The 15,854-nt window shown below is 38.6% G+C and overlaps 1 protein-coding gene across 1 annotated transcript in view; it reads right to left on the minus strand.

Annotated features, from left to right (window-relative positions):
• LOC122807244 (embryonic protein UVS.2-like) overlaps positions 1-15,854 on the minus strand; it is a 365,021-nt gene that overhangs the window by 327,063 nt on the left and 22,104 nt on the right. The window contains exons 3-5 of the mRNA XM_044078329.1: positions 9,897-9,978; positions 4,916-5,043; positions 3,009-3,124 (exon numbers count right to left, since the gene is read on the minus strand). Coding sequence (XP_043934264.1) covers positions 3,009-3,124; positions 4,916-5,043; positions 9,897-9,978 — 326 coding nt within the window. The remainder of the gene's footprint in view (positions 1-3,008; positions 3,125-4,915; positions 5,044-9,896; positions 9,979-15,854) is intronic.

Consider the following 15,854-nt stretch of genomic DNA (forward strand, 5'->3'; position numbering starts at 1 on the left):
GGTGGAAGGTCGGGAACCGAACGCATCCGGGAATACAGATTCATCCTCAGAAGGGGCTAGGGTATTCCAGTTCCCCCTCTGCTTAAGTATTTCTAGGATGTCCGAAAAGGAAACCTCTTCAGAGGGGGATCTCGAGGATCCTTCCGACTCATCCAAATCCGTATCCGAAGTGACAGCCTCAGGGGAGTCAGTGTGCTTCCTCTTGCACTTCTTCTTCCGAGGGAGCTCCTCTGAATGATCAGGGGAGGCCTCGGAAGAAGAAGAAACACCAAATGGGGTGCCCTGGAGCACTGGTTCCCCACGCTTGGAGTCTGGAGGAGGGACAGAGGTTGGCACAGACACTACAGGGGACGGAGCCAGTGAGGCCGAAGGTGGAGCTGGCTCAGAGGCCAGCACACTCCTCATGACATCAAAGGCGTCCCTGCCACGATGCAGAGAAGGCTCTGAGGAAACTGGAATCATCCTCCGCACCAAGGGAGACTGCTCCGAGGTTGATGTAGGAGCCGAGCTCACCTGCGCCGATGCTCTGAGAGGGAGAACGGGGTCGGACAAGGGTCCGATGCCACTCGCCCCCTTGGAGCTGACGAGGGAGTCTCGGCGCCCAGATCCCACGACGGAAGGCACCATCGAGGGGATTGGAGCCGACAACGGATCCGAAGGAGAAATAGTTATCAGAGCCGACGGTTCCATGACTCGAACCCCAACAAACTCCGGCTCCAAGCTCAATGTAGTCGGAGGAGCAATATCGATAGAAACTGATGGAGCCAACACCTGTTGAGGGCTGGACAACATTTTGGCCAGTGCCTGCGACTTCAGCTTACTTACCACTCTCTCCACATCATGGTCCGAGTGCCTAGAGGACCGAGAAGAGTGGGACGATCTATGACTGTGATCACTTTGCAACACGGGAGACCAAGGAGCCAAATTTATGGACTCTAGCGAAGGGGACCTTGGCCTCTTGTGAGTCCTTGACGGCTCCGAAGGTTACTGGTGGAGCCGACGAAGAGGCAGTCTCCTCGGTTCCAGCCAGAACCGAAGAAGTAGACAAGGCTTTGGCCAAAGACGGCTCCAAGCTGGGAGCTGACGATTTGGCTGGTTTAGGAGATTTCACTGGCTGAGCCTTGGCTGGTGAATCCTGGGGCTTAAGAAGACCCCTCAAAATAAGTTTGTTTTTGCACTCCTGCAGAACTCTTGGGCTAAATGCATGGCAGATAGAACAAGAGTCCTGCAGGTGCACTGTGCCCAAGCAATAGACGCAAGAAGTGTGCCCATCTGTCAGAGACATTTTCTGACAGCATGAGTCACACTTCTTGAATCCCAACACCTTGGATTCTTTAAACATAATCCACAAATAGAAGATACCACAGTAAGTTATAAATCACTGCTACAGTGACTATTTTAGTAAAGGGCTGAACTAGTAAAGACTAGTACTAGACACTACCACAAAAAACAACAAGTATACTACAAGCTAAAGATATATATATATATATATGTGTATATATATATATATATATATATATATATATATATATATATATATATATATATATATTTTTTTTTTTTTTTTTTTTAAACTAGGGAGCCTCTAACTAAAATGGCTACCTAAACAATAAGGAAGAAGAAAATTCTAAAGAATAAGCTTACTGATAAGGGGGAGGAGGGGGAGGGGGAGAACTCTCTAACTAAAATGAGTTCTAGGAAGACCCACAAAAAACACTAAACTACTACAAACCAGTTAGCGACTATTAGACAAAAACAATAACTACCAGAAAAGCCCTAATCTGACTGAAAAAGTAGTAGAAGAAAAAATATATGAGCCTGAGCCAGTACAACGAACCTCGCAGCTGAAGTGGCAAACGAGATCTGGGTAGCTAGAGCTAGGCATCATGGGATAAGGGGTAGCCTCGAGCCAGTAAACAGCTCTCGAGCTACAGAAGATGGCGGAACGAAGGCGAGATTGACAACTTAACATGGTTTGTTTCTGTCTGCTGTCCACAGGAATAAGGTATCCCTTCCTTCAGTAAACATGGAAGCTGGCTGCAATAACAGGATGTGTTTGCCTGCATTTTCTGAAGGATACCAACTCTGAAACTCAAATGTATGTCATTATTTAGTGACTTCAGTCCTCGGTGGGTTGTCCAAAAAACACAACTTTGTGAGGAAGAGACCAAAAATATGAATCAATAACCTCAACAGTCTGTGAAAATCTGGACAGCGGAAAGGCATGAAAGATGAGTGTAAACATAAAAGGATTGCATTACATTGCCTTTCTGACAGTAAGTGCTCAGTGGCTTTGAACCAGCAAAATGTTTAGTGCTTTTTTTAATTTTTTTTTTTGTTCTGTTTTCCTGTAACTAGTAGGACATGGAGCAGATAAAGCTCCATGCAAGACAAAGAATTATAATCAGGTCTCCGATCATAACCCTTTTGTCTTGACATGGATTCCAAGATTCACCTCTCAAGCTTTGCTGTCGAGGTGAATTTCTTTTCTTGGCATCCACGTCTCGAACACATAATAAGCAAGTTATGATAAATTGTGTGTGTGTGTGTGTGTGTGTGTGTGTGTGTGTGTGTGTGTGTGTGTGTGTGTGTGTGTGTGTGTGTGTGTGTGTGTGTGTGTGTGTGTGTGTGTGTGTGTGTGTGTGTGTGTCTGTGTATATATATATATATATATATATATATATATATATATATATATATATATATATATATATTTATTTATTTATACAGGCAGTGTTGCGTACAAATGTAGATCTGCAAGATGTGTTTTCTTTATGAGGTAATTATGTAAATAAAGGTGTTTTATCTTTTATTACTGGCATGTGTAGCAATGAACACTTCTGTGCAAGGGATTACTTACTGTGATGTAACAAATAACTGGTCTAGTTAAGTACCCCAGCATTGTACAGATAACAAATAATCCCTTAAGAAATGATTGTGTTACTGGAAAATCGTGTATTAAATAAATAAAGTTAAAAAACTTGTCAACAGAAAACACATTTTCTCACCTGATTATTTGGAGGCCTAATAAGCCAGACACAGTAGGAATTGCTATGGTAGCTAGCAGGGTAGTTTTCAGATGAAAATGTTCCTGATGTATCAGTTGCCAAGGTGCTACAGACTCCTAACAGGGAAAGAAACAAAGCGTGTAAGTCGTAATACAGTGAAAAGCTACTGTACTTAATATTAACATTTAATAGCCAGAGTTTAGTAGAACTTACCCACTCATGGTCTGGCATTCTGTAACTGATAATTATTGTACCTCAAAGAGAAAAGTCGTTTCCACCCTTAATATCTCAGGGTGGGATTGAGACATGATGCGTACTTTATAAGGCTAGTGGGATAGTATGGGTGTAAGTGTGTGGGAGACAGGAGAGTGAGTAGTTTACAGGAGTGCCTGCTCTGATTTTTTATAGCTACCCCAAGTAAAACCATTACTCTCTCCCATCAGAAGTGCGGTTGAGCAGTAATGTAGGCAAATGACCCAAATCGCATTAATATGTGTTTGTGCACAAGTCTGAGCTCACCATATAACACACTAGAATGTGCCTAAACTATATTGTTACCACTGAGCTTGTCTGTGTATTGTTGCACATTCAGCTCTGATCTCAGTACTTTATAAGTGATGCTGGGCAAACCTGACAACACAGAGATGACGTGACTGTGAGATATAAATAATGAGATAAATGGAAACGCTGAAAAAGCACCAAGGCATGGCCATTATATTCATAAAGGTATCATAGGCTACAGTGCATGTAAAATTGGATCTTGTGTTCCTGGAAACACAAGAAGGTGCAGGGAGAGTGGGGGAGGGGCTCAGCATTTCTGTTCAAAAGCATGTAATATATATATGTGTGTGTGTACACATTTGAGTATGTGTATGAGGTTCATGGTGAGGACATTGGTAAAGGACTGACAGAAATATTAACTTAAGGCTTGAAGGGGAGATCAAAACCCCTTAGACGTTGAATTTTTTGGACCAGCACATTCAAGAAGCAGAAATGCTGGGCAGGCACCAGAGTTGGAAGACTACAGTAATGCTGTAGTATGCCAGGAAGTGGACACTTCTGGGTTACAGTGGTCAGTCTGCTGAAGTTAAGGAGAAACTAAGGATGCTATCAGATAGGGATGGTATCCTCAGTATGAACATTCCAGTCTGGATGTAACTGAGCTGACAGGAATGAACAAACATGGCATGGATGGTATGGTTCACAAAAGACAGACTAAGGACAGGAGGGACAACTATGGCATAGGTGTGGGGTCTCTGCCACAACAGTATCCATACATATGCATTGTGTACAACAGCACTAGTATCTCCACTCAACTGTATATTTCAAAAATATATATATGATTTGCCAAAATTGTCCTGTAGATCCTCATATGTGATACCATCTCTTCCCTGTTTGCCCCCACTTTCCACTGACCAGTTATGCCACTGAGTGTGTGTGGCTTTGATATGTGCATAAAAATTAAGGCAAAACAGTCTATACAGATTTTGGTCACATGCACCGTCTACAGGATGAGGTGTGCTAATAAGCCTGGTCTTCTACTGTAAGCCTATATATTGGGTAGTGACCCATGTGGTATCTACATGGACTTATGATGTTGTTGTAGTCTTAAGGATTTAAGTGGAAATCACTGCAGAATTTGGCATACCATATTGTTTCTATTACTGCAGAAATGTTGGTTATGGCATGTTATTTTTTTTTCTTAAAACTTAGACAGCTGCAAAATAAACAGGAAGTGCTTTGGCTATTAGTAAACACACACGCAGCTTTGAGAAGATCACTAGGTATAAAACTGAAATAGAAAAAAATATGTACTTAGAAAAAGATAACATGCATTTTGAAACTAAAGACATTCAGATGTAAATATACAACATATAAGTTTAATAAAATGGCATAAACACACTTACCACAATTAAACAATGCATTAATTTTTCCCAGATCTAAGTTACTTATTCCATATCGCTGACCAATTGGTACATTTGGATTGGGAACTGTTTCTATGGTTGGCAAAGAAGAATCAGTTGCAAAGGCATACCTGCAGGGTACAAAATAAAGGCTTGTATGTTTATCATCATATATGTGTGCTCATTGCAATAGAATGTTCAACTGTAGTTACTGAAAATATTTGTGCTATATAGGATTCCACTCATAGGGTTCAGAAGATTGACACCTGTCATTTTAAAATTATTAGCTGGCCACAACCCTGTGACGTGCTTCTTGTTTATAATCTGCATGTATTCAGTAACCCCTAGCTGGTCACAAGAAGCTGAAAGTAGAAACTTGAGAGGTAATGGTAATAGAGTCTCGTGAGGAAAGAAGACATTTGGATTGCAGGCCAGAGACCGCTTTCTCTACCAGGACTTGATCTCAGAGTATAGGCAAACAGAAAGGGATAGGAGAGTCTTAAGTGAAGCATGTGCTTTGGTGTTTTTTTTTTTTTTTTGTTAAACCTAGAACACAGGTTGCTGTTAAAATAGGGATTAAGTAGGGCATATAAAATATTGCATGATAACTATAAGTCAATCAGAAAAGTTTAGAAAAACTGGGAAGAGAGATTGGAAAAGCCATTTACAAGAGAACAATGGGAGGACATATATATATGGCTCCCAAGTATGCAACAAAGTCCAAAAGGTTTAGGATTTTTGCTTGGAAGTGTTTGTATAGGTATTTTTATATTTCAAGCACACTTCAACAATTTTTTCCTCAGGCAGAGGTAATTTAGGAACATGTGTTTTGGGAGTGTAATATGCTGGTAGATTTTAAAAATTCCCTAGAGTACTCAGTCAGAAATATTGGATAAGCTATAACTGAGGATATGATTCTTTGAGCTGGGACGCAGGATCTGAATTGCTTAGACATAGTAAGGACTTATTAATTCTGGTGGCTGCCAAAAAAGCAGTTACTAGAAAATGGAAATCAAAGTCTAAACCAACTGTATTTGAGGTTTTGTATATTATAAAAGAGGTAAAAGAACTGGAAGAGGGATCTTTTGAAAAGGGAAGAAGCAAATTACATAGAAATAAATGTAAACTGTGGAAACAATACATGCAGAATATTTCTCAGGAGGAGTCCGGTTTAAGGAAAGGCAGGAATTCAGCAATTTCTGTAATGTTGAACTATTGATAATTACAAAGAAAAGCTTTGTGATGTATAATGTATGTACATACTCTCAGAGCTGAGGAAAAAACAGAAAACGCTTCAAGCTAAGCAAACAGTCATTCCATAGCTCTTCTCAGAACATCTTTCCTAAACTGTAGCCAAGAGCAATAATACCCTTTTGCTAAAGTTCACCTATGGACATTTACTCTTAAACTAAAAATGTCTTCAGGCTAAGCAAGCAGGTATTATGTAACTACATGACAGCTCTTTACTGAACTGTCAGATACTTTCTAGCACCTTCCTACTGTTCATAACAGGCACACATGGACTATCATTTAAGCAGATGAATTGCAGTCACAGATGCTTAAATGACTGACAGTGACATCTGTAAGTACAAACTGACACCTTTTCAACCATGCTATGCCTCCTAACAGCTTCTACCAGGAACAGTTGCCACTTCATTCCAATTATTTACAGCTTTAAGTGTACATTCCCTGACCTAATTGTTTTACTTGGACAACAAATTTACCAAAAATGAAAAAAAAAACCTCTCTGTTTTTTTTTTTTTGCCTTTAGCAGGAACTTATTCTATGGTTGTTTCCACCTGCACCCAGTAAGTATTGGGTAGATGAGAACCAACAATCCAAATCTTCCTGCCTGGGGAACTGTATCGTCTCATCCATTCCCCAACACTAAGAGTCAGGTAAGTAGGGAGTGGCCTAGCTTGCTGGTCCTGTGTAACCGGCTCCCCATCTCTGGTGGAGCACCCCCCTTCCTTTTTGTAGCTCCTTAAGCACTGCTGTAAGCTGTTGGCTACAGGGAACATACCTTCATACTCTGAATCTCATGGTTTCTGGGAGTGTGCAGCATTCCAGTCTGTACTCTACAGGTTCATGCTTCACAGATACTCCCACCAAGTGTCACCCAAGTGGTGAACCAGAGGTGCCTTCCTTTCCCCCAATGATGGGTGAGCCATCAGCAGATGCTCATTCCATACTGTACAGTAGTGCCTTCAGCCACCTAAGCTACTAAATGGACTCTAGTCACACAGGCTACAGTCAAGACTTCATCTCTCTATGCAAATGGGGATGGCTAAAAACTGGGGAAAATCTGACTTCCCTCAGCATACTGCACTGTGTTGCATATGGACTCTTGTTTCTAAACATGCAATGGACAATCTTTCTGCTTCCTCAACATGCAGCTTAAAGTGCAGATGTCATTGTCATGTTGCTTACTTTTTGTACCATAGTATTTGCCCTGTCAGTGAACATTTTCAACCTCAGCTTTAGTTTTACAAAAAAAAAGAACACAAATACTCAATGCCCTAAGGATAAATGGTGACCTCTAGCTCACTGGCATAAGTATAGAGAAGCATAAGTTGTGTCAATAGATTTTAGTCAGTGCATCGTTGCATGTGTGGAGAGATGTGTCCAGTCTGTGGATATATTCCTAAGGTGATGTTACTGAGGAGAAGCCAAATTTATTTTATTATGGTTTAATAAAAATTCTACAAAAAGCTTTTTATTAGAAAATTGCCCAAGTAAATAAGGAATAGCCAGGCAAAATGACATGTAACTCATTGGGTATTGTAAAGCACCTGTGTAGTGAAGCAACACACTGTAAGACTCAAAACTAGTAGGATTATTATATTGTATGACTGATAGCTATTGTACAAGGATTTCCTTCAGTGTCAAGTTATTCAGTATATGAAAATGAATATTGTACTCCATGATGAATGCTTCTATAATGCATATAAAATGCAGCATACTGTCAGTGTGTGTTGTATCATAATCATTTGTTTCTATTTATTTACTTCATTATGCTTTTGATGACTTATTATTTTGTGAGCTTTGATATTGCAGTGACTCTGTGCATGCCAGTTTGCTTTTATGCACACCTGCTGCTATGATACACATCCTTGCTTCTTGGTGATGGTGTAATGTAGTTTGTGTTTCAGTGTAACTTTTCTCCTTTTTAGATCAGTATGCATTATTTGTTGTCAACATTCATCTAACCAGTGTAAACTACTGACATTTACCTAGAACTGCAGTGTCTAACCTGCTGCTCAGACGGAGTAGAAGTACGTCTCCCTTGTGTCAGTCTGATCAGCATTCTGAAGAGTCTTGAGATTATATTCATAAACCTTAGCAATCCCCACATCTGCTCTACTGTCACAAAATTATGCTAATTATCTGCTGCTTGGAAAGTTTTTATAACCTTTATTTGCATTACAGACTAAATGAAACCATAGATAAAGAATGCTACCTGGCAGGATATATATAGGTTTACTATTGAATGATTGACATTGTCAAAGCTGAATCGAACATTCACCTAAACCTTCCCAGAAAATTCTGAATGCCGATTACTTGCAAGCCCAAAAACTTATTGAAGCACCAAAACTACCTACTGCTCCGGACCCATGGGGCTGGAAGGGAGGCAGGTTCAGACAGTAATGTTGGTGTTTGACGTTCTGGCATTGAAAATGCAGGGTTCACAAAGCTGACTCGTCCTTGGCAACGTTGAGCATTCAGTAGTAAACCATCTGTATATAAATGGATCTAGTTTCAAATATTGAATTACCAGAATCCTGGACTTTGAAATATCAAGACTGGAATGTTAAACGTTCGTTTTCCTGAAAGTTCAAAATATCATATGGCAAAATTCCAAAATGCAGTTAATTATGGTATGGTATCTCTTTAAGGTTTTGTAGTCTTTGGAAAAAGGTATGGTGTGGAGTTTTGTAAACTTTGGAAAGGAAGTTCTGCTTTATAATGTTGAAGGGAAAGTATACTGTACAGATCGGATTGTTTAAAGGAAAATGTATGTTTAAGTGAAAACTTGAAAGAAGTCTTACGGGCAGAGGTAATTTGCGTTTGTAGTGAATGGTAAAGAGTTTAAGAGCTACGTTGCTGTTATGTACAGAGTAGAGTCTGTTAAACATTACACATGCACCCATACCAGTATATTTACCATTTTTTTGTTGTAGTGCGATGCCGGAGTTGATGTATTTTAATAGCAGGGGGTGTGGGGGGGTGCAGGAAGGTTGCCGCCCTGCTTAAATATAGAGTAGGTAATTATCTGTGTTGTTTGTTGGTGTAGCTTGTACTAGTAGAAGGAAGGAAGGTAGAGTTAGTTGTGTCTTTTGGTATTTTAGGTGTCAGTGTTTTGGACTTTCAGATAATTGCATGTTCGACATTCTGGTCTCGATATTTAGTAGTTCAGAATTCTGGTATTTGATATTTGAAAGCAGATCCATATAAATACATGTAAATGTCTGTATATATATGTGTGTGAGTGTGTGTGTGTGTGTGTGTGTGTGTGTGTGTGTGTGTGTGTGTGTGTGTGTGTGTATATATATATATATATATATATATATGCGTGTGTGTGTGTGTGTGTGTACACACACATGACAGTGGCCTTCTATGAAAGCTTAATTTAGTATTGTTTTGATTAAGTTAATTCTTGGAAGATTAAACTGACAGAAAAGTAAAGCAAAATGTTATGATTGTTATTGCTATAATAGATAAAATCAAATATTTCAGGTCAAAGTTTTTACATTTTAACCTTATTAGTTTACAACCCTTTCCAAAATGTTTTGCACCATACATCCTCCCTTAGCACGAGAGTATGCGGTGGTATTAGAGGCATATATGTGGCACAAAACGTTCTATGCATTCTGCAGCTTTAAGTTTACAGTAAGAAGCATACAGAAGTACATTCAAGTGATATTTACATTAAAACAACATCAATACCAGTCTTAGCAAAATCCTGAAAAAGTATCTGACTTACCCTGGGTAGTGCATCACTGACGAATAATCATAAGGTAGTCTCATGTTATATGATTCTTGTTTAGCAAAATTACCATGGTAACCTGTAACAAATAGGAGAGATATATCAGTCAGGAAGAGGCTTAATGACAAGAAAGATAAATATGGTTCCAGATCAGATTGCTGAATGGAGATCCAGTGGGATACTAAAAGCTGAAAGAAACTTAGTGAATGCACTATTCGTTTTCAGTAAAGTCACCAGTACCCCTCACATGGGGTCTTTTTCAACACATCCTCCATTTAATTGTAATCAACTCTGAAGCCTTACAGTTGGATAACCAGGGCAAAATTTCTGGGGTTAACTGATCTACTTTTGTGGTTTAATATGCTCACCAGTCTTAAGTTCCTGGAAACTACATTTTTTGCAAGTAGCAGATACTTAATATTACTGTATTTTTTTCTTTTATAAAAAAATCTATACTAGAAAGATGGAGTTAGACAATGCACAGTCACAGATCGCTCATATTAAGGCATTCTGTATTGTAATATCAGAACGTTGCTGATATTGTACAGAATTACAGGAAATACCTGAAAGAAAAATGTAATCTGATGCTGCGCAGATAATTTTCTTTTGTGATTCATAGATATATATTATTCAGACAGTATGTAAACTCGGTGGAATTAAAATGCTATAGTGTTGTATTTTGCTGTTTAATTTTCTTTTCTGTATAATAACAGCATGAAGTACATCAAAACTTTATCCCAGTGTAACTTCAATTTCTTGAAGGTGTTTCTGTGGTGCAGTAAAGTCTGAAGTTTCCATACTGTGTTCCTTTCATAAGTTGTGACCCTGTAACCAGATACCTTCACTGATGTCTTCAGATAATATATGCCAACAGCAGCAATTGCATCAACAGCCATCATTTTACTTTATCAGGCAATACATGTAATATTTCATAAACTGGATCCGCTGCCTATAGCAAAAAGAAATGGAGTGAAGACAGATGTGGCCTGCTATTCTGGAAATTATTGTAGGAGAATTATAAGGACATAAACAGCAGTATTTCATTCTGGCAATGATCTCTGACTTGCTTCACTGATAGTCTCAGAGGTGACTGTAATTAAGTTATATATTCAACAATTTGTCAATTAAAAAATCAATGTCGTCATAAGACCGTATCTGTTCCATGTGACATCTCAGTGCAGAACAGTATAAAATAAGCAGATAGATGTTTATAATCACACTAATTAATATTTATTTATTTGCATTTGTTCATCGGGATTGTCCAGCTGGGCCAGAAGTCCCGGGGAGAAAAGCTCCACACATAAGCCATTTCACATACAATACAGAATTTACATTAATAAAGACATTTAGTATGTATTATTGGCAGCTTATACAATTGGTGATAAAAACAGTACATAAGTAATCATTCTCAAATGAAAGATATTATACAAGTAGTACAGAGTATATACATGAGAACCTTCCATATGAGTAGTTTTCAGCTAGCAAAATTTATATAGGACACTTCATGCAGTGGGTGAAAAGCAGATATAGGAATTAATTTAAGACTGGGTACTTAAACTTTTTACACTTTGAGGAGGTGTAATAGCTGAGCAATATATTTCAGCATATCACATTGGAATAGCCTTCATATTGAGAGTAAATAAAAACAAATGAAAATTTTCCCAAGTCACCACAATCTTTGTCTATTCATTTGACTATTTCCACAGACTGAGCACATTTCAAGATTTACTTGAAGATTCAGTTTGCTTTTAAAGCAATTATTTCATTCTATTCTCCCACATTTCCTAATATTCTTCATATTGATCACTGCTGCAGTAGCCTAAGCTACAAAGGTTGTATCCTGCATAGAATATACCAGACAGACAGCTTCCAAAGCTTCAGGGCACCTTCTATGCACCTAAACTGTTAGTCAGCTTGAGCTGAGCTGACTAAAAGACAAGATTGGACACCAAGCCCTTCAGACCATTCCTGCCACATAAGAATATGCTTCGGTCGGCTTGTGCTGTTTCTTTGTTGGGCAGATAATTTCCTTTGGGGAAAACCTTATATTTAAAAATAAAATATTTGTTTATTAATACTTTTCTGCTCAGGAAAGCTATTTTAAAGTTAGGAGTTTGTGTTTTAATGAACTGTCACACAACTGTAGTGTACTTTTCAACACACATTTTCCTGTCAGTTTAAACCTTGTTTAAAATAATTGAAAAACATTTTTGTGGAGAAATTGTATTTGTTTTACTTTTGGGGGCTGGGTTAGTGTTCTAAGTGCTTTTTACTGTGTTGTCTGTGAAAAAAATTGACTTTTAAAGACTTTAAATATTTTCCAGTCGGTCCTTCTTCCAGCCACAAAAAAAAAGAAGAAAAAGTTAAGCAAACAGCCTTTGCCACAATAACAGGCTAGCAATTTGTCCCAGCTGTAGGTGGGTAACTCTGCTGTGGCCCTTTGTTGTACCTCAGACCACTCATCTTTTATGCTGGATCCCACTGATGTAGCACCTACAGCCATTATGGACCAGGGTTTAGCCATGTCCTCTGTGGCTGTTGGGATACCCTCAGTAGGCAAGGTAGAGACACTGTTGTCGATCTTTGGAGAGGGAACAGGGAAGGCTTCCCTATTTTGTCAGAATGTTGTGCTCATCCCTGGAGAAGTTGCAGCTGCCATTTGTAACATTGTTGGCCCCATTTTTTCTGTAAAAAAGAAACAGAAAACTAAACTTGTGTCTACTCTTACTCAAATTTCCTTAGACAGGAGTAGTTTGCTGGTTCTGGCTGTGGGATTTTTTTCAGGCTTTTGATCCTTTTTATTCATTGCTTTCTGGTAAAAGAAATAAGGCTGCCTCTTTTTCCTGAAGAGATTCACGATTCTGCATCTGGACAGGAAGATAAAGGGACAAATAACAGGTTTTCTCCTCAAATTTTCCAGTTCAGACTCTGAGGAGAGGTCAGTTTCTGATTCTCCTTTTGGGGTTTTTCTCTCTATAAGACTGTCAGTATTTTTAGTGGAAGTACACAAAGGTTTCTCAGTCCCTCAGAAAATTTTATGAGCCGTTACAGAAGGAGTTTTCAGACCCTTCACCATTTCCTCAAGTTCTGTCAGCTTTGGAGGATGTGTGTGCTCTGCCTACACTTTTTCTGCCAGTCAGCTTGCTACCCCTAAAAAGGCAGATAAAATGTATAACATTCCTTGTCTTTTTACGTTTTTATACACCCTTCCCAAACCTGCCCCAGCAGCTATAGCTTTTATTCTTACTGCTGCTAATCATCTAGTTAATTCCTATCTTACGCTTTATGATAAGGATGGGAAGATTATTGATGGGTATGGGAAAATGCTGTATGCTTCTACAACTTTGATTTTCAGAATTTTGAATTGTTAGGCACATATTAATGTTTATTCTGACTAATTGTGAAAGTATGAGGAATGTTTGAGTTGCAGTTTCTTCTTTTGAGGAAACATCTGCTTTAGATTATTTGGTTTCTTCTATTGTACTAGTCACTGCTCTCTGTTTACAGTGTGCATATGACTCTGATGATAATTATTCCAGGTCTATGGTCTCTGGTACTGTTTTGAGGAGGGTTGCCTGGTTGCATTCTCAGAACCTCCCAACAGGATGTGAATAACGAGATTTTTATTTTCTCTTTCGGATAGACATTCATGTTTTTGATTACTTTGTTGCAGAGGTGATCAATGTGATGAAAGGGGTAGGTTAAATCAGGTAATCTCTAAGACTTTTCTGCCTTTTTTTCAGATTTTATAAAAGATTTTCTAACCCTTCATCCAATTTTAGCAAAATGGCAAGGGTGTTCCAAAAACAGCCCAGGAACCCCTAGAACCAGGGAAAGTCCAACTATTCAGTTTGACTATTTAAGGGACCTTATTCCCTCCTCCCACCCTGGCAGTCCCTTTTCCATTCCAGAAAGTCTGAATCTCCACTTTTCTCTTTGGCAACAGCTAGGTTCAGGCAGCTGGTTTCTGAAGATGATTCATTAAGGTTATAGATTGCAGTGACAGGATATTTTTCCTTGCCAGGAGGTTATTCTCCATCGACCAGACCAGATTCTTATTTCCACCTGTCTTTCTTTACATGCTGTTCCAGGGGAGGGGGTAGAATCAGTTCCTCCTTCCCCAGTTGGGAAAGGTTTTTATTCAAGGATGTTCTAGTGCCAGTGAAAAAGGATGTTTAGAGACCAGTCCTGGATCTTTCTTTCATAGACCTGTTTGCTATAATGCCTAACTTCAAAATGGTTGTCACTTCACAATCTGTTATCTCCTCTTCTTCAAGTCGAAATTCCTGGTAATAAAGATTCCTGGTAACTCTACATTTAAGATGGTTATCATCACATTCCTTTCCATCTAGACTTAAGGTGTTTCTTAAGGTTTTGTGTATCTGGATCATATTCTCAGTGATTCTTTTTTTGCTTTTCCATTTTTTTCTTTTTTCTTGTTCCTTTTTGTTTGCTTTCCTTTTTTCAGTCTTTTTGAAGAGAGTTAGAAATTCTACACACTGGGACAAACAACACAACTCAAAAATCTAAAAGACACTCTCTAATACAGGAGTATCAGCTGGATGCCTCAGTTCAAAGAGCTTTTCTTCCACAGGAAAAAATAAATCTAGATCTAATTGTAAGGCTTTCACCTCAGACTTTGGTCACTGTGAGGGAATACGTCAAGATTTCAGGTCTCGTGGAATCTATGATTCTCATGATAACCCTGCAAGACTCTCCACATGAGAAAGACACAGTAGTATCTGAAGTCTGGTTCAAGCATCAGTGTCTTCTGACTTTTCAAATCCCACTGCTACTGTTTTTGAAAAAAGAGAAAAGGTGGATGCAGCAAATGCAGCAAATATTAAATTCTCTTCTCCTTCCCCCTTTTCCAAGGCAGTCAGTCATTACAGACACCTCAGACTTTGCTTGGGGAGCAGTTCCAGGAGGGATAATAGGCAAGGTGTGGGGGACACCTAGGACAAAGCACATAAATATAAAAGAGATGCTTACACTGATCAAGGCAGTCAATTCTCTGAATCATCTTTGGTCCCCAGGGCCTGTTCAAATTGTTTCAGACAGTACCACAGTAATGTGGTACATCTACGATCAGGGGAACCCTCTTTGCAGTCTAGCCAAGTTAGATTTGGATGTAGCTTCACAGCATACTCTTTCTCTACAGACATCCTGTATTTCATCAGAGTAATATTGTGTAGCAGACAAGCTGAGCAGGACAGGACAGACCCTCACATATCCAAACTAGATGAGGGGGTCTTTAAAGACTTGATCCATCTGTGGGGAGTTCCTGTAGTAGAACCATTTGCCACCTCTCTAAATGGGTCTAAATCATGTTGTCAAATTTTTAAAAGTTTGAACATTTCAACGGAGATCTCTGTACAGTGCAGAATGGGAAGACTTCCCTTTTCTGCACTGTAGTGCGATCTCGGAGTTGGTATATTTAAAGAGGGGGGGTGCAGGGTGGCTTGCCCCCCTGCTTAAACCATTCAGGTTGTTTTTTTCTTTAGTTTATTTTTTTTATTTCATTTTCTTTTTTTTTTTCCATAATAAATCTTTATTGTTATATACTTTTCATACAAAATTATAAAATACAAACTACTAACTAACACTGTAACAATCACACCAAACAATATACAATATTTACAAGAATGCTTCCATATAAGACATTAGAAATATAAGAAAAACATAAGAATAATTAGTAAGTTTCCAATATTGAACAGTTTGATTAGACATTTCTCTCCAAATATAGCAATGATTATTACTACCTTCAATTCAAAAGTTTTATGCTAATATAATATTAAATATCTGTTCCCAAATTTTCGGATTATTGATATCCTTACTATGTGAATTTAAAAGTAGTTTATGAGCTAGTATATGTTTTGTCGCCAACACTCTGAAATTTTGCCATGATGTTTTAGTTGGTTTTATTTCATTTTCAAACTGTTAAAAGTTCGATCA

This window comes from Protopterus annectens, chromosome 7.part0 (assembly GCF_019279795.1).
Source record: "Protopterus annectens isolate FY-2018-M chromosome 7.part0, PAN1.0, whole genome shotgun sequence".
Lineage (NCBI taxonomy): Eukaryota > Metazoa > Chordata > Ceratodontiformes > Protopteridae > Protopterus > Protopterus annectens.